Here is an 18,487-nt window from a genome sequence, read left to right as displayed (position 1 = left end):
TGCCGCTTGGGAAGCGCGGCGGCGCTCCCGCCGAGGGTTCGGATCCCACATACAGACCGGCCGCTCACTGTCTGAGCGAGGTGTGGGAGCAACACCGAGGGTTGCGATCCCGTAGCCGGTCCCGGTCCGGTACGGGCGCAACACTGAGGGTTGCGATCCGTTGCCGGTCACGAAAAAAGACAAAAAGGAAAAAAAAAAAAAAAGAAAAAAAGAATGAACATCAGCCCTTACCTCACACACTGTGTGGTATATCCATATACTGAAATACTATTCTGCAATAAAAAAGAATGAACTATTGATGCATGCAACACATGGATAAATCTCAAAGTAATTATGTTGAATTAACGCAGCCAAAAATGACACAAAAAGAACGCATGCTGTATGGTGCCATTTATATAAAATTCTAGGAAAATCAATTAATCTTTGACAGAAAGCAGATCAGAGGTCATCTGAAGATGGAGATAGAGAAAGAGATGGGTTCCGAAGCAGTCAAAGGAAACGTTTGGGATTATGGAAATGCCTTCATCTTGATTGTGGTGATGGTATCACGGGTATACAGATATGTCGAAACTCATCTAATTGTATGCTATGTATGTGCTGTTTATGGTATGCAATTATACCTCAATAAAGTAAAAAATTTTTCACTTCCTTGAGCAAGTGATAAATAAACAGTAGTCTCCAAATGTTCAGAAAGTGACATTTCCACATCACAAAAACAATCACAAGCGAAATCAGAAACATTCAGTGTAATCAGGAAAATATTTGAGGACATTAACTACTATCAGTCCTGGTTTTTTGTTGTTTTGGGGGTTTTTTGCAACATCTAGAAAGCTCTTACCAGGTTCCTCATTCACGATCATGTAAACTCTACCAACACTACAGTACACTCCCTATGGATTAGTAAACAAAAGCATACAAACAGCAAACAGGACTTCTCTACAATTTATCAGATTGAGAGAAGAGAAACTCAATCCATCTGAGCATGGTAATTCTGAAACAGTAATTATATTAGAGCACTACAATTCTCAGTCAGATAGTTCCCTACAAAATTCATCATCAGATCATGCTACAAAAGATTAGGAGCTCAGAAAAGTCCCCCAAATAGTCAGTTCTGGGGTGCAGTCTACCTAGAGAGCAGAAGACAATCACTGTAACTCTCTCCACAGAAGCATCTGCCTTTTCTGGTTAGGTCAGGCTCTTAGTATGGGAATGGGCTCATGTACTGCAAGAACAGGATATTACTTATTTAGTCTATTATTGGTCTAAGAGTCCACTTCATAAATCTTGAACATTGCTGAGCACTGTCTTCTCCAGCAAGATGTTAGATTAACAAAAAAAAAAGAAAAAAGAATATAATCCTCACCTCAAGGTGCTCATAATTCACTAAAGGGAACAGACATGTAAATAGAGATAAAACAATGCACTAGGCACTATCATTGTAAAACTGTACTGCAGAGAGTATGGAGAAGTCTCATGGAGGAGGTGACCAGAGGTTACAGGCATTCTAGGCAGAGAAACAGCATGGGCAAAGACACAAAGGAGAGACACACGGCTAAGGCTAAGGCTAAATCATAGTCCATGTATGCAGTGGACAAAATCACAAAGGGCAGAGATCTACGAGATGCTAAGGAGTGGGGCTCAGCCTAGAGTGAGGCCCTTGGAAGCATGTAAGGTGGGGAATGAAATAATCGGATTTGCACATTACAGACACCATCACAGTCCTATAATGGATATATCAGAGGGATTAAGACCCAGGGAAAAAATACCAGCTACAGAGATAAGGAAAAGGGGAATGAAATAATCGGATTTGCACATTACAGACACCATCACAGTCCTGTAATGGATATATCAGAGGGATTAAGACCCAGGGAAAAAATACCAGCTACAGAGATAAGGAAATTATTAAAATGATCTAGGCAAGCTAGTTAAAGAGACAGAGTATAATTTTTTAAAAAATAATAATGCATTAAGATTCAGCACCAACTATCATCTTTGAAAAATATTTTGCCTTCCTCACCTTCGTTATAAGTAACCCCATTGGTGGCCTGCACCTCTGTGTTCACTCCTCTGCTATTCTTGCTCTCTGAAAAGTTTACGGGTACTCCCTTCTTCCTCTATCAATGCTACATAAGGCAACATGATTCATGTGGGTCATTTCTGGATATCATGTAGGACATATTAAGCATTAAATAGAATGCTTTATTAACCCTCAACAGAAATGACCATCTTCTATTCCTTCCTTACTTCTTTAGAAAATATTGTTCTCCTTAGAAAGTCCAATTCAGAAAATGACAGCAGTCCAAAGTACCAAATTTTAAAACTAAAACTACTGTATTTAAAAAAAGTGCTACAAAATAAACAATATAGCCAGCACCTTACAATTCATCATGTCACTGTCTGTTTCATGTCATTAGCAAGTGCATGTGATGATTTTAATGATGATAAGATCAAATCTGAAAGTCAAGTGGTTTTCTTGTCTTGTTCCCCTGAATACCATTGGGACATGAATACGCTCAAGGTATAGATGGCAGGGTGGTAGGGCCAAGTGAGAGACAAATACCTCTAGATGAATCAAGAATTTGAAATATTGCAGCAAAAAACAGGAGTTTGGCCTCAGTTCTAGTATATATAAAACAAAATAAAGAGGTCAAGGGCCCTGAAGAGCAGCATATAAGTCAAAAGACCAAAAAGGACTTGGAACAACTTTGAAAGCCAAAACCTGATTATCTTTTCGTCTTAAATTCTCCTACGGTCAGTGACATTATTAAGCAAAAGCTAACAAGAGTCGAATTGCCACACAAACGTACTTGCTTAAATTATTTGATACCTTAATACTCATTTATAGTTACAGAAAAAGAAAGGGAAAAAATGAGATTTTAGTACGAGATTTGCCTAATATTTTTCCATCACATTCTTCATCCTACAAGGAAGAAAAAGATTAAAACTCAGGGAGTTAGACACATATCTATTTAATATTTTACTCTGCTCCCAATATATTACTATACAATGGAGCCCTCTTTCTTAGCGTGAGGCTCTGAATGCAAGTGGGGTCAACTTGGTGCCTTTGTCCAAGTCCAGCAAGCTTAGCTTCTGCAAAGTTCATGATTTTTAACTAACCTGGAACAAGTCCACTATATCTCAGACAGAACAATTCCAGTTTTCCAGCTGTGAGGAGAAAAATGCTTTACATTATTGAATTGTAGTTATATGCTGCAAAAGCAGATCATGTAAATATAGAGAAGAAAAAGAATTTATTTTTATTTATTTATTTATTTATTTTTTCCCCTTTTTTTGTCTTTTTTCGTGACTGGCAACGGATTGCAACCCTCAGTGTCGCGCCCGGACCAGGACCGGCAACGGGATCGCAACCCTCGGTGTTGCGATGTAAATATAGAGAAGAAAAAGAATTTATTTTTATTTATTTATTTATTTATTTTTTCCCTTTTTTTGTCTTTTTTCGTGACTGGCAACGGATTGCAACCCTCAGTGTCGCGCCCGGACCGGGACCGGCAAGGGATCGCAACCCTCGGTGTTGCGCCCGCTCCTCAATCAGCCAGTGAGCGGCCGGTCTGTATGTGGGATCCGAACCCTTGGCAGGAGCGTCGCTGCGTGCTCCCAAGCGGCGCACTGTAGCAGTGCGCCACCGGGCCAGCCCCAGAAGAAAAAGAATTTAAATTGAGAGGAAACTCTAGATGGAGGTGGTCATTGTAAAAGGCACACAAGGTACTTGGGTAAGAGAACAAATTACTAAACAGTATTACTAAAATACTGCCCAGAGCAGTAGGTACAGTCACAGCTCACCCATAGGTATTTATGACTGAGACCTCTTTTCGCATGGGGATTCTGACCCTCCCTGTGGAGAATCTAGACATTCAGCATAGAAAGAAAAACACATTATGGCAAAGTCTTTTAAAATTTAACAAATTACAGCCTATTTACCTGCAAGCCTTCTTGGGAGTTATCTGGCACTGGGTGCAGTGTAAATTAATAAAGTGCCTATATCAATATATTAAATTTTCATTTGGTATCTGTGTTACCTTACAGCATCATTTCAGATACCATATGACCCTGAAATAGTTATAAAGTTAAGAAAAACAAAAGCTTGAATAACTAACTCTAGCCCATGAATTATTCTTTTTCTCACAGCATTGTGAAAGGAAAGTATTTACTGTGTTTAAATTACACTATGACTGTGTACCAAGTTGGTTCCTGACCTGTACAAATACAGAGCACTTAACACTTGAGAAAATGCAGGGTACAGAAAAAGATGGGGGCTACTGAGCTTTAGCAACTGCAATAATTGAGTCTAGGAAGCCTTCTTCAGTCCATGATCTGACCCCACAGCCTCAGAAACTCTCAGCTAACATCACTCCCCAACCAAGGCATGTGTCCCTCAAGATATACCTCCACCACCTCACCCTCGGCCCACTGCCCCTTCTCCCAATAGCTAGCGCCACTACATCTGCCCCCAGGGATGCAAGTGTGGCACCCACACTGGTCTGCCAGGAGACACAGACTTGGTCCTGCTAAAACATCTCAACACAAACCTTTCTCATTTCTTTCTTTTTATAAGCAGTGAATGCTCTGAACACGTAGGCAAAGCATAGACGAGGCGAAACTTTTCATTTCATAAAGAGGCAATGTAGCACAATAAATTGTATTATTTATTAAGGGTGGGGAGGTAAAGCAAGGAAAAAAGTACTAATCGTATGTTGAAATTACTGCTCACTTAAGCCTTTGACCCATTGGGAAAAAATGAATTTTAACCTACATTTGCCAATAACTAATTGGGAACTTGGGCAAGTCACTTAACCTCTTTGCCCTGATTTCATAAGTAAAGTGGAGAAGTTGGATTAGCATAGTATAAGCACTTACACCTGATACTTCCTTGAATAATGTTTCGGAGAGTGTGTGATGCAAAAAAGATATTGGATTATGGTAGTAAATTAATCATTTAAAACATTTAACTGTCTACTGGGGGAGAGATGTGTTAACAAAGGTTTGCAATATAAAGCAACAATCATAATGGAGGCAGGGATGTCCAGCCCTGCCTGGAGGAATCTGATAAAATACATAGAATAGTTTGGATATAAAGGAAGAACAAGAATTTGTAGGGTAGATGTAGAAGTCCTGGCAGAGGAAAGAGCATATCACATGGAAGAAAGGGAAAGGAAAGGAACGGAACTTGTTATATCTGATATCAAACAGCATTGAAAGCCGTGACACAAAATACAAATTTATAAGTAGTGAGCCATCAAAGGTTTTTAAGCAAATCAGATTTGTGTTTCATGAAGTGTATTTATATATAAGATGAAAGAAAGAATGAGGGAAGAGGAAATTGTTTTTGCACAATTTCAGGCAAGAAATAGTGTCTAGCGCCCAATAAGGGACTGAGAGGTGGGGGTGAATTCAAGAAATCTTTCAAAGTAGAATATGAATGAATACGTGGAGGATAAGTGAGAAAGAGAGTTCCTAAGAAAGAAATCATGAGCTACTCTAAACAAGGGTTTCTGGGTAGATTCAGGTGGTTCCAAGATAACTTACACAGGGGGGAAAAAAGTCTGGGAGAAGAAAAAATGAATTTAATTTTGGAACTGTTAGATTTGAGTTACACATGAGACATCTAGGGAAACATGTCCAAAAAATAGTTGGACACACAGGTTTGAAACATTGAGAGAGAGACCTGTTCCAAAGGTATACATCTAAAACAAAAAACGAATGCACTTTAAAAATCAAGGGAGGTGCCAAAAACACAGAGGACTAAAAACAAAAGCTGGTTAAGAAGCGGAAAGAAGTCACCATAAGCAACTAAAAGAACACAGAGAGGTTCCTGGATTACCAGGAAAGGTCCTGTTTTCAAAAGCAAGGGACTAGTTTTAAACAGAACATGGTCAACTGAATCATATAAATACTCATGAATATGGAAGCAGAAACAGAATGGAAAGAAACCACTGGACTCAGCCCATAAAAATGAGAATCATTTCAGTGGGGACAGAGCCCAGGTGCAGGAGAAGTCAAGACGGCATTTCAGCATTTTTCATGTCATATTATGAAAAAGAAAAGAGAAATGAGAGGCTTGGTTGAAGGTGTCTGTCTGAATGAGGAGCAAAAGATGTAGTTTTTAAATTAAGAAATAAGTTGTTAGGGAGCAGTCAATAGAACAAGGCAGATTATAGGAGGAAGGCAAGGAAGAGGAAAGGACAGACAAAAGTTTTACTGGTGGCTTCAGAAAGTAGGAACAATATGAAAAGGCAAGTGGGAAAAATATTTATACAATGTTAATACAAGGGTCTAAGAGATAAAGTCCTGCCAGGGAAAAAGTAATCTCTAACGACACATTTGTATTCTTTCCCAAGTCGGTATTAAAAACCATGTAACAAAATGTCATTCCATCTTTCCTTTGATGCCAAAAGGCTTACAGCAAAATTTACTATCTAAAAACTACAATTCTATTCCATCACAAGACTTGAAAACATGTTTATTTTGCCTCCTTTATAAAATCTCTAACATTCTATTCTTATGCATCTTATCTTGCTCGCTAACTTTGCAATGTCATCTTAAGTCTTTAGAGAAACACAGTATAAAAATTCAACACATTTCTATTTGGTTCTGCATCAAATGATACGTTCTGCAGGAAGCCTTCTTGATCAACACAGCTGGAAGAGAAAATAGGGTGGGGGAAAACCCTCACTTTAGTCAAGCACCTGCTATTTGCTAGGTGTGTACTCTCCTAACTGATACAACTGGCGTGGATGGAATTGATTGTGCTGAGTTTCAGAGGAGTTTGCTGACTTGCTCATTCTCCTCACAGCCCTTATAATCATTGTAAAAGATGGAGCCTTGACTCAGGGGAATATTTTAATTCCAAAGTTCATGCTCCTTCCATTCCACCATGCTCCCTAGAATGGTTGAAAAAAAGTGTTCCACAACTTTGAACTTCCATGACACTTGGGTTGTAGCGTGGAATACTATTTTGTCTTCATTATATACATATTATACATACTCTATGTATGTATGTATATATATATATATACACACACACACACACACACACACACACTATTGTATGTATTTACGGACACAAAAGTTTGGGAAGAGAAAGGCTCATGTATAATTCACTTTTCTATCTTCCACAGCATCTACCCTGAGTGTCATGTATATAATAGATGCTCAATAAATATCTATTGATGAAAAATTCACCTATAGGCAGCACTTTCTGAGTTGTTTATAGCTCTTGATGTGGAATGGTGTATATTCCCAACTCCCCAAGGGCAACTGGCGGTCTCTGCTCCTAATTCTGAGCTGACTCAACCCATACATTCATTGTCTGGAATGTGGTATGTAATTCTGAACTCAGCAACCAGTGCATAATTAATATTATTTGTTGCCTCATAGGATAAGTGATTGGGGAGATACGGAAAAAAATCTTTTCTCAGGGCCTTACAGGATATTCCAAAATTCATTCTCTCTCTCTCTCTCTCTCAATCTCTCTCTCTCTAATTAAATATTACAAGTAATCAGGCTAGAACCACTGTAGAGGCTGGTATATATAATATGTATACAATCTCTCTCTCTCTAATTAAATATTACAAGTAATCAGGCTAGAACCACTGTAGAGGCTGGGCATGGCGCCAACTACTACTATGTAGATGAACCTTTGAGGAATGGATTGTATAATAGTACCATGATGTCGCCTGTAAAAATAAGTAGCTGAGGGCTATGCATCCTTCTGGCTTTTTAAGAGTAAATTGTGAACAAAACACTGTCCTCATCCCCTCCTCCTCTACTCTGAACCCTATCCTAAATTTGAACATTTAAGAAATTTATTGAATGTGATGTCTCCAAACAAGTTAGAGGATAATGAAGAAAACTGTTTCTAAAACAAAATCTGTTAAAAAAAATTCCTTTGATTTTAGCACTGATTCACACAGACCTCATTCTCAAATTACTTGAAAGCTTTACCTACGATGTCAGATCTTAACCACTGTTACCAATCCTTTTAGTGTTGTTCTGTTTATACTTTTATAAATAGAAACCCTGTTTATAGTCTGTTGCATATAGTCTACTGCCAAAGTTTAAAATTACTTCTGAGCATCATGAAATAGTGCATTTTCCCCCATTAAAAAAATCTTGATTCTGATGGATACAGCAGATGAGGACCTGAGAAGAAGTGGATATGAACTTATTAATTAAGGGATATGATTTTGGAAATCAGAGCAAATTTTCTCTTTTCTTTGACTTTAAGTACCATATTCTAAGACAAAACATACTCTAAGAGGTCCTCAGGTCTATGCAAATTTACCTGCCTTCAATACACAAATAGCAAAGACAAATAACTCATTATTTCTGCAACTATTAGATAGTATTGAGTTTGTCCCAAATTCTAAGATTTGAAAAAAACAAAGTGAAAAGTCAAGCAAATATGGGCCCTAGTGATCTTAACAGATAACAATTAATACTGCAGATGCTAAACAGTTTTCTTGATAATTATTGAATTGTTTTTTTGTCAGTTTCATGATATCCTTCTGTTGGCTTCAATTTCAGAATCTATAAAGTTAGACTGGGGAGAGATCAACCTCAAAATTTTTATGATTTAAAGAATTTCTTAAGTATGAGATAAGTATATTGCTATGGTTAATAAATACTCTTTTTTCAATTTATGCAATTATTTATTTAGTTCTATCTTTGTTCAAGGATGGCTTACTCAAGGTAAAGCCAATATGGGTTCCCAATGGTTCCCAGAGGTTTTGCCAGGCTACATGCAAAAGTCAATGCACAAAATAGCACAAGTATCCTATAAAAGCTGCAAAAAAGAAAAGTATGATGTTAAGTCCACGCCATTTCAGGTAAGAAAGTTCTGGTTAATAATACTTGAAATGCTTCAAAAGTTTACAACATAAACTGCAAAAACTGTCCTGGGATTTAACATTTTTTTGTTATATTTCCAGCCAAGAGAGAGTTCCCATAAAACTATAATCTTCCAGAACTGCAAAATGAGGCATCAGCTTGGATGTGACTTAGGGGCAAAAATCTAACTTCTAGATTACCTTTTTTTCCTTGGTACTATCTATTCCAGCACTAGGCAAGCAATTGAGATTGGGAAATCTCACAGATTATAACCTAAAAAATGCAGGGACACAAAAATAACACAGCAATAGCAAGTCAAAGCTAATTTCAAAAGATAGCAATCCAATCAATCACACACTTCCTAAAAGAGGCAGTGGAGTTTTTAATTGTTGGAAATAAAATTAGATCTAAGTTCCTAAATTAATGTTTAACCATGTTTGGTCCACAGTCGTCGTTTGTTAATAGTTGAGAGTAGACTCTTTTGTTCTCTTGCTTAGCAGGAATTAATTTGATATTCAAAAAGAAGTAACAATATAAATATATAACTTCTTACTCTATAATAAAAGAGGAAAGTGTGCATCATCAAAAAATAAAGTGGCCTAGTGCTTCTTGACCAAAATAACAATGCCATTTCCTTGGGTGCTGTCTGACTTTTAGAGTACCTTAGCTCTGAAAAGATTATAGCGCCCATCCCCAACCACCATGTAACAAAAAATAACAACAAAATATTAAGTTACAAATAGTTTAAGGAAATACCAAAAAGACTATTTAAATAAGTAGGTTTTGTTTAAAAATATTTAAGTAGTCTAATAACAAAAATTACTTAAATGTTTTAAAAATAATAACAAATATTCCTCCTTCTAAAAATGTGTTGCTGTTGTTTGCTTATATTTAAACACTAATTCCAATCAAGAAACACTAGTTAAAAACTAAAGGCCTATCTGTAGATGTCCACACTACAATTGAAGAGCTTTAGGGCCACCCTTCAGAAATACTTCTGAACCAGTAAGGAAATAGTCTTCAAGTCAGTCAGTCATGTTTGATGCTGGAGAAAATGCAAGCCAGAGGAGGCATTCACTTTGTGAGTAGACACATGCATCTGCACTTAAAGGATGATTGGATAGGACGCCACCTTCATGTCAACAGTGGGGAACAGATTTCAAAGAGCCTATATCTCCAAAAGGGCTTGAATTTTTGCCGTCTCTTCCCAATCTGTTGGGAAATAAACACAGGAGTAGATGGTAGCAATTTCCGTGGGTTGCACACCTCCTAGTGGAAAATTGTCAGTGATAAGAAAGTGTTGGCAATCCAGGTGGTCTTTTTCAAAAGTTTAGCTTCTCTTTGTTGTAACAATACAAGAAGCAAAGTGATTCAGTCATTTTATTGCTTGTGGCAGCAGATTCAATTCTCCCATAATTGAACTGTGCCATCTTGAGATACTGAATCTAAACTTTGGAGATTTCAGCCAAGGCCAGAAAACAAAGATGAAAAGAGCCTCCTAAAGATAAATTATGCTCCAAAATACCAAAGATGCTTATATTTATGAAATGAGCTTTTAATAGTAACTATAATTTATTCCAATTGACAATAAAACAAAAACCTTAATAAGTTCTGATTTTTCACATTTAAAATTAGAAAATATTCCTAATGGTCTGATTTATTTCAAGGTATTACAGAACTCTTACTTTCACCAAAAATTCTTTAATAAGCTCTATAGTTAGGTCCATAATATAATGATACATAAAGCATGTTAAAATAACAGAATGCTTCTGAAAAATTAAAGAAAATTCTAATTATATTCCATTTAATTTTAGTATTATGTGTATTTTACTATATTCTAGCTCTAAAAAAGTGGTAATCTATGTACAATTTACATATAAACAATTTTCAACTAATCATAAAATATGTTTATTATCTATATAACATTGCAATTTCAGGACACAGTTCTCAAAAAGGTCTGATTTCCAAAGAAAATTCAAAAGGGAAAAAAACTAGAGGTGTTTTACCTTGATTGTTTCTGTTTGCCATATTACATGCAAACAGAAAAATTAAGAGATGCTACACTGAATGCAGCAAAAGAAAAATTTAACAAAGCTTCTTGACAAATATTGAAAAATTGAATTCTGACATTACACAGCTATTCAGATTATTTATTCAGCTCACATAGAGAACATTTTTAGGTGAGCAAAATTCCTTCTGTACATGTTCAGAAATGCATTTCCAACAATAACAGCTGTATTAATTCTAAATCAAGCTGTCATTCAAATGCAAAGAACATATCCTTTGTTTAGTCTGACTCACAATACTTATCAACTTTTTTTCCCCCTCATTCTCTGTAAGATGAGTAAGGAGGTTTTTAAAAAATGTTTGAATACAATTCACTTTTGGCTATCACGCTACACAGAGAAAATATTAATCAACTAAAAAGAAGAAATCTTGATAAAAGTTAAAAGACATTATAAGTTAATAAAAATCTTCTGACCTTCAGAAAATTTCTGACAAAATTTGTCATAATCTAAATAGTTTGTCATTTTGGAAAGATAACTGAAATAATCCTAATCTCCCACCTACACAATAAATAAAATAATAAATTTAACTGAGAACGGCATTTTAAATTGTTGTTTTTTATGTTTTGCTCTCAATTTGTAGTAATATTAAACGATTTGTGAGGAAAATAAAGAAAAATCAACCTAGTACACATTTTCAAATCTGTACTCTGAAATTTTTATCATTGAAGTATATACTACTTTTGTCAAACAATATGATTTTGTACAATACAGAATAAGTTAATATGTACTTGGAAAAAGATCACTTCTCTAAGGTAGAAATGAAGAACAAAATATAGACAAGATGCAGAAAGAAAACATATTCTGTTTAAATTCTGCAATTTTTACTTGAATATCTACTTGCTATGTCTTTCTAATATCATTATTTGGGGAGGTGGAGAGCATGTGTGGCTGGTTTGTCTTTTGTGTGTGTGTGTTGTGTTTTGTTTTGGTAAGTTTGTTCTTAGAGCACTCTTTTACCAAAGCCACAGATATAATTAAAATTCTTACAATAATGAAAAACTAGAAATTCTTTTTTGTGCTAGTTTTATCTCATGAGAAGAAAAAACACTGATCCTAGGCCAGCCCGGTGGCGCACTGCTACAGTGCGCCGCTTGGGAGCGCAGCGGTGCTCCTGCCGAGGGTTCGGATCCCACATACAGACCGGCCGCTCACTGGCTGAGCGAGGGGCGGGCACAACACCAAGGGTTGCAATCTCGTTGCCGGTCCCGGTCCGGTATGGGCGCGACACTGAGGGTTGCGATCCGTTGCCGGTCACGAAAAAAAGACAAAAAGGAAAAAAAAAAAAAACCAAAAAAACACTGATCCTAAGTCAAAAGCTAAATGCTGTATGTTCAGATTTTGGAGCAACAAAACTGTGAAGACAGCCAAGCTATAAAAGCCCATTTTCAGATCTGGAACAAGTTCTGAAAATAAAGAGGGTATTTGGCATACCTTGTACTAAGTAAAAAGTCTTACTTTCATTATTCCCTGATTTTAAGGATCCAATAAAAACCTTATGGAATAAAAACTCTTGCAAAAATCCTTCAGTGAAAACCTAACCAACCACCACTACCCCCCTCTTAAAGTAATGAGAGTTGATACACTATAAAGTATGGAAATTCTTACTTTTTCTTGTGAGTTTTAAAAGATAGATTAAAAGGTTTTTTGGCTTTTTAAACAACATTGACTTTAAGCACCTAAAAGATACACAATTAAAATACATGCATATTCATTCTCAAAGAAACACCAACAAAAATTAAAATGTTGGTAATTAGGTAAATACTGATGATGCAAATATAGAAGTATTTGCCACTGTGAAGGGCCTAAGCACAATCACATCTTGTCCCGATCATACCTGACTGCCAGAACAAAACAGGCAGCTGACCAATTACAGGGTGTTTATCTATACAGTGGTACCTTTGTTCTCCAACAATGTCAGACTGCAAACGTCCTGGAACACATATTTACCTGGAGGATTCTTGGCAGGATCATTGTGGCTTGGACTTCCTGATTGTCCAGAATCTGTAAAGAAATCACAGAAAATGTTTTCTTTTAAATTTGTTTTGAAAGAATTTCACAATCCTCAAAAGGACTTAACAATTTTAAGGTACAACAATGAAGTTGAGTGTTTAAATAAAGTATACTTTTCCCAAGCCTTTTGATAGCAATGTTTTATTCATCAAACTAGATGGATGTCTATATATATTTCTATGTCAAAAGAAAAATATAAGTATTGATCTATAATATTCTTGGGATAGAGCAAGGCTTTTTTGAAACAAAAGGTCTGGTTACAAAGCCACTGAAGATCATTTGAAGGTTAAGCAAATATCAAGGCCTGTCAGTAGCAATATGAAATAAAGAAGATACATTCCCTGAAAAAATGCAATCTCGGCCGGCCCGGTGGCGCACTGGGTAAGTGCGCCACTTGGGAAGCGCAGCGGCGCACAATTTTAAGGTACAACAATGAAGTTGAGTGTTTAAATAAAGTATACTTTTCCCAAGCCTTTTGATAGCAATGTTTTATTCATCAAACTAGATGGATGTCTATATATATTTCTATGTCAAAAGAAAAATATAAGTATTGATCTATAATATTCTTGGGATAGAGCAAGGCTTTTTTGAAACAAAAGGTCTGGTTACAAAGCCACTGAAGATCATTTGAAGGTTAAGCAAATATCAAGGCCTGTCAGTAGCAATATGAAATAAAGAAGATACATTCCCTGAAAAAATGCAATCTCGGCCGGCCCGGTGGCGCACTGGGTAAGTGCGCCACTTGGGAAGCGCGGCGGCGCTCCCGCCCGAGGGTTCGGATCCCACATACAGACCGGTTCCCGCTCACTGGCTGAGCGAGGCGCGGGGGCAACGCCGAGGGTTGCGGTCCCGTTGCCAGTCCCTGGTCCGGTACGGGGGCAACACTGAGGGTTGCGATCCGTTGCCGGACACGGAAAAAGACAAAAAAATAAAAATGCAATCTGAATGTAACTAAACATGTTTTAAAGAACCTGAAAATACATTTTTATTCAATGAGTAAAATACACAGAAGAGTCCGCTTTTCCAGGATTTCACATGCTTGAACACATATCCACTCCAATAATCTCCCAACTGACTGGATCCAGGCCCAGATTTGTCTACATCCCATAATAGCAATCGATTTGCAAACACCAAGAAAGGCATAAATTACTAGGTAGAAACCAACATGGCTTTGTGGGGAGCAAATTGTTGGATCAATTTAATTTCTATCTGTGATAGATAGACTTTTGAGATAAGGAGGAAGAGATCAATGTTGTATATCTGAATTTCCTATCCCACATTATTCCTCATCAATGCTACCGAAAGGAGCGTGGAGGACAAACAACTGTTAGGCAACAAGCCTTTCCTGACTAATCCAACAGTGTTGTGTTTTGCTCACTCCTCTTTCCTTCACGTCCCCTCTGCATTTATCTGTGTCATTTGCTCCATATTATTACACACTTACTTGCAGGTTGCTTTGTAATCTTCTTTTATTGGTTCTAGTATTTAAGTGTTGTCTCCCCAACTAAATTGCATGCTCCTAAGCAAAGGCAGGGATTCTGTCTACATCTTTTGTGTCTTCCTCAGTGTGCCGTTCATGGCTGTGAATGTACTAAGCTTGTAGTAAATGCCAGAGGAATGGATGGCTCAGATTCAGCTCTTTCTTTTCTTGCCTAGAAAAGGCAATTTTGAATCTGATAGTGAATTTCAAAAAATCTGATAGGTGAACACAGATGATGGCTCTGTCATGGACTGCTATAGACTTACAAGTCTCTTCCCCGAAACACTGCAATTATACTTGAGCCAAGAAAGGGATGGTCTTGGTTAAGCAGAAAAATCATCTGCTGTTTTTCTTTCATCAAGGTTATTCTGTTCTTCCAGGTAAGTGATTAACATACTGTAGTTGCTGCTTCTACTATTAAATGCAAGAACATTCTGTTAGTTTCTTCCTGTATAAAACTTGGTTATTTATTTCTGCCCTTTGCCTCATGCCTGCCAGCTTAGATTTAATGCTGAGTCCAGAATTTACCTCTTCGTCCCATTTCTTTGTTTTTTTTTTTTTTAGCTCTAGAACAGATTTCGTGCAATCTCAGCATACATATTTAGTGATTCCCACATTATCCTCCAGTTTGTTCCCAATTTCCCAACATGGAAGTAAAAAAATTAGAAAGGACCTCTCTTATAATCTGGATTCTGGCTATAGTCTCTTGCAGGTAGTCAAAGAGAACTGAGCACTCTCTTAAAATCTTATGTCTCATTTCCCATGAATTCTTCTATTACTTTTTCTGGAACTGAGGCAAGATTCAGTGACATAACTTAGGAGATCAATCTTCTCTTTCTACGTTCCTATGAAAGATGGTAAAATATTGGCCACAGTGCAGGCCTGGAGTATGATAGTTACCAAAAAACCCTATAAATCGTATTATTTTGCAACGGCCTCAGCTATTTCTGCCTCCAGTTCCTCTGACAAGTGTCCTTCAGCATTGATCCTACATTCCAGTTTGATTCCTCAACTGATTCTAACATTTTGAGGGGTTCCTACTTATGCGTAACATGCTTGCTGACCAGAGCCTTCCCATGTTTTGTCTTTCTCTCTAAAGCTACTGTATATTTGTGAAGGTCTGGTTATGCATCTGTCAAGATGGCTAATGCCACCTTCATGATGACACAACAAGAGGCAGGTTAAAGTTGTCATCAGGGGGCAAGTTGCAGCAGCAGCTTCATTTTAGGAGTTGTAGATTCAATACATGAGCCTTAGCATGCTTAGTTATATCAACTTCAAATTGGTACCACAAAACTCTTTCCCACCATCTACTACTAAATTTTGGGCCTAGTAAAGAATGAAGGTCTCCTCCATTCCTAAGAAAGTATTCAGTTAGAACGATGGCATCGCCCTTTACCACAACATCCCACTGGGAAATGCTATTCTTTTCTGCTGCAAATTACTTTTTCTTCCCATTTCCAACAATTGCAGACCAACTTCTTCAATTGAAAAAATATACTTATTTCAAAAACCACAAGCATTTGAGGGAAAGCTGAAGTAGACCTTAAATTTGAGTCACACATTTTCTTTTTGTAACATTTCCACTTTCTAGAATGATTTGATGTTTACTGGCACACAATGACAGGTTTTTCTTCATACTGAAAAGTCTGTGCCCTCTTCTGAAGTAAAATAGAATACACTGTGTCCCAAAAACACAGAGAGGGCCCCATCAGTGGGCGAGCAACAGAACATTTACTTTTCAGACTGTAAATTCTAACACTATAATCTACTCTTAACTCTTATGTCACCTTATATCAGTCACTTAATTCCAACTGCTGGAAAAGGAAGTAACCAGGGAGTTGCAGTTGGCAGAGAAACCAAAAATGAACTGTTATTGTGGTTGACTTCAGAGAAGGAATTATTCAGACCACATCTAAAACCCCTCCAATTCACCACCTAGGTCAAATTACTCTATACCCAAAGGTTTTATTTAACCACTTCCATCACTGTGCTCAATTCCTCTGTGTGTGTGTGTATACTTAACATGTTATAATGAATCCTGACTCTGTCCCTCCCTAGTGGTGTGATCTTGTGCAAAATCACTTAACTCTTAAAGCCTTGGTATCTTGATCTTGAAAACTACAATAATCCTATCTACCTTGTAGAATCATTGCAAAGATGATATCAAGCACCAAACACTCGGTCAGACACATCCTACATGATCAATAAATGAAAGATACTATTAAGCATACAGCCACATTAAAAATGAGTAATATTTTTAGTGAACTAACTCTCACAATGAAAGGAAGAAAAGGGACATGACCAAATGTTATTCATCCCAAGTGCAAGCATCTAAAAATGTCTGTGGTGGGTCGACTGCATATGGAGGAGTGTGGCCTCCTGAGCGTTCCTGTGTACATGTTTAGTTCTGTGCTCCCCAAAACGGAGGAGGGCACTGCTGCCCCAAGGCTCTCAGGAATGAGAGATGCTCAGAAAACAGTAGCTACCAGCCAGGTGATGGAAATCACCTTCCAGAAGGCTGAAGTCTTTGTGGAAGAAGGCTGGTAAGCATAAGAGTTGTAAGCATAAGCATACTCAGCACACAGTCTTGATTAAGTCTGGAAAGATTGTGATATGGTGGAGAAACAGTGAGGGGAATGGCTTTGGAAGGCAGTCAACCAAAACCAGTCCTCCCTCACACCCTCCAGTCTTCATTTTCTCTTCCTTCATCTCACTCTCTATTTTTTACATTTCTATGTTTATCTCTTTCAGACTTGACTGGACATAATGTTGAACTGAAATACATTTTGTATTGCATACTCATGAAAATCTTGTATTCCCCATTATTTTTTAAAAGTGTGAAATAAACACATTAATTCTTCTAGAAAAAAGATAATTAATAAAGCAATTTCTAAATTATTACTTTTTTTAACTCAACCAATTCCTCTGACTTGACTGGACGTAATGTTGAACTGAAATACATTTTGTATTGCATACTCATGAAAATCTTGTATTCCCCATTACTTATTTTTTAAAAGTGTGAAATAAACACATTAATTCTTCTAGAAAAAAAGATAATTAATAAAGCAATTTCTAAATTATTACTTTTTTTAACTCAACCAATTCCTCCTCCCCCAGGTTAAAGATTCTCCAGGAATAAGAGAAGGTTCACACCCCTGCATGACCCTTACCAACTTTTCTTCAATCCTTTCATCCACTCCTTTTAAAAAAGCAGTCAATCTTTTATGGCTCTTCTAATATCTAAACTTTACCTAAGGAGTGACCAGGCTTCCCTAATGACCCAATTTTATGAAAGATCTGGGGATACTTAAGTGATCTAATGGCTTGTCCAAAGTTACGTGGCAACTATTAAGGAATATGTTCTCTGTATGAACCACTTACTCACTTTGCTTCTTGAGTGATTATGATGCAGTCTTAAAATTATGCAAAGTCAAATGATCTTCAGCCGTTTAAATGTTTCTGGGAACGTTACCTTCTCTTAAATTTCCTCCTCCTCCTCACCATTTACCAATACATTCAAAACCTTTTTCAGAATTTTAAAAAAATATTAGCTATTCTAAGTTGGAAGTAATAATTATTATTATTGAACTCTATACACTAATTGATGCTTTAAAGAGAGGCCGATTCTAAATCAAATTTAGTTTGGATTATTTCCACTAAACAGAGGAAATTTTAATGTTTTATGGACAATCTGATGGAAGCCCAATAATATGTTTATTAAATGTTTACAACAACAAATAAACAATGGCCTGTAAAATATATGTTAATGAGCCCTAACTTTCTGGAGTGGATAAACTGCAACTGTCTGAAGTGGGTAAATCATCAAAACTGTGACAGATCTTTTTTGAAGGTCATTAATGTAAGCATCAATGAAATACAAATCAATAGGATTTATGAAGCACTTTCTATATTCCAAATGCTTGGTAATGTTTGGAACACAGTAGGTGCTCCATAATGCTTATTAAATTTCCATTTAAATTACAGTAATAACCTTTACAATTTTCTTTAAAAAATATATATATATATTAAATATATATATATTATATATATATTTATATATATATATAAATTTATTTAT

At 36.7% G+C, this 18,487-nt stretch overlaps 1 protein-coding gene across 8 annotated transcripts in view; it reads right to left on the bottom strand.

Annotated features, from left to right (window-relative positions):
- Positions 1–18,487, bottom strand: part of NFIB (nuclear factor I/B) — a 246,666-nt gene that overhangs the window by 91,262 nt on the left and 136,917 nt on the right. For all 8 annotated transcript variants that reach the window (XM_008579231.1, XM_008579235.1, XM_008579236.1 and 5 more), the window contains exon 3: positions 12,864–12,917. In XM_008579231.1, the coding sequence (XP_008577453.1) occupies positions 12,864–12,917 (54 nt within the window). The remainder of the gene's footprint in view (positions 1–12,863; positions 12,918–18,487) is intronic.

Source organism: Galeopterus variegatus, unplaced genomic scaffold (assembly GCF_000696425.1).
Source record: "Galeopterus variegatus unplaced genomic scaffold, G_variegatus-3.0.2 Scaffold1840, whole genome shotgun sequence".
NCBI lineage: Eukaryota > Metazoa > Chordata > Mammalia > Dermoptera > Cynocephalidae > Galeopterus > Galeopterus variegatus.
The sequence above is the reverse complement of the archived record's forward strand: the minus strand, read 5'-3'. Positions and strand labels throughout refer to the sequence as shown.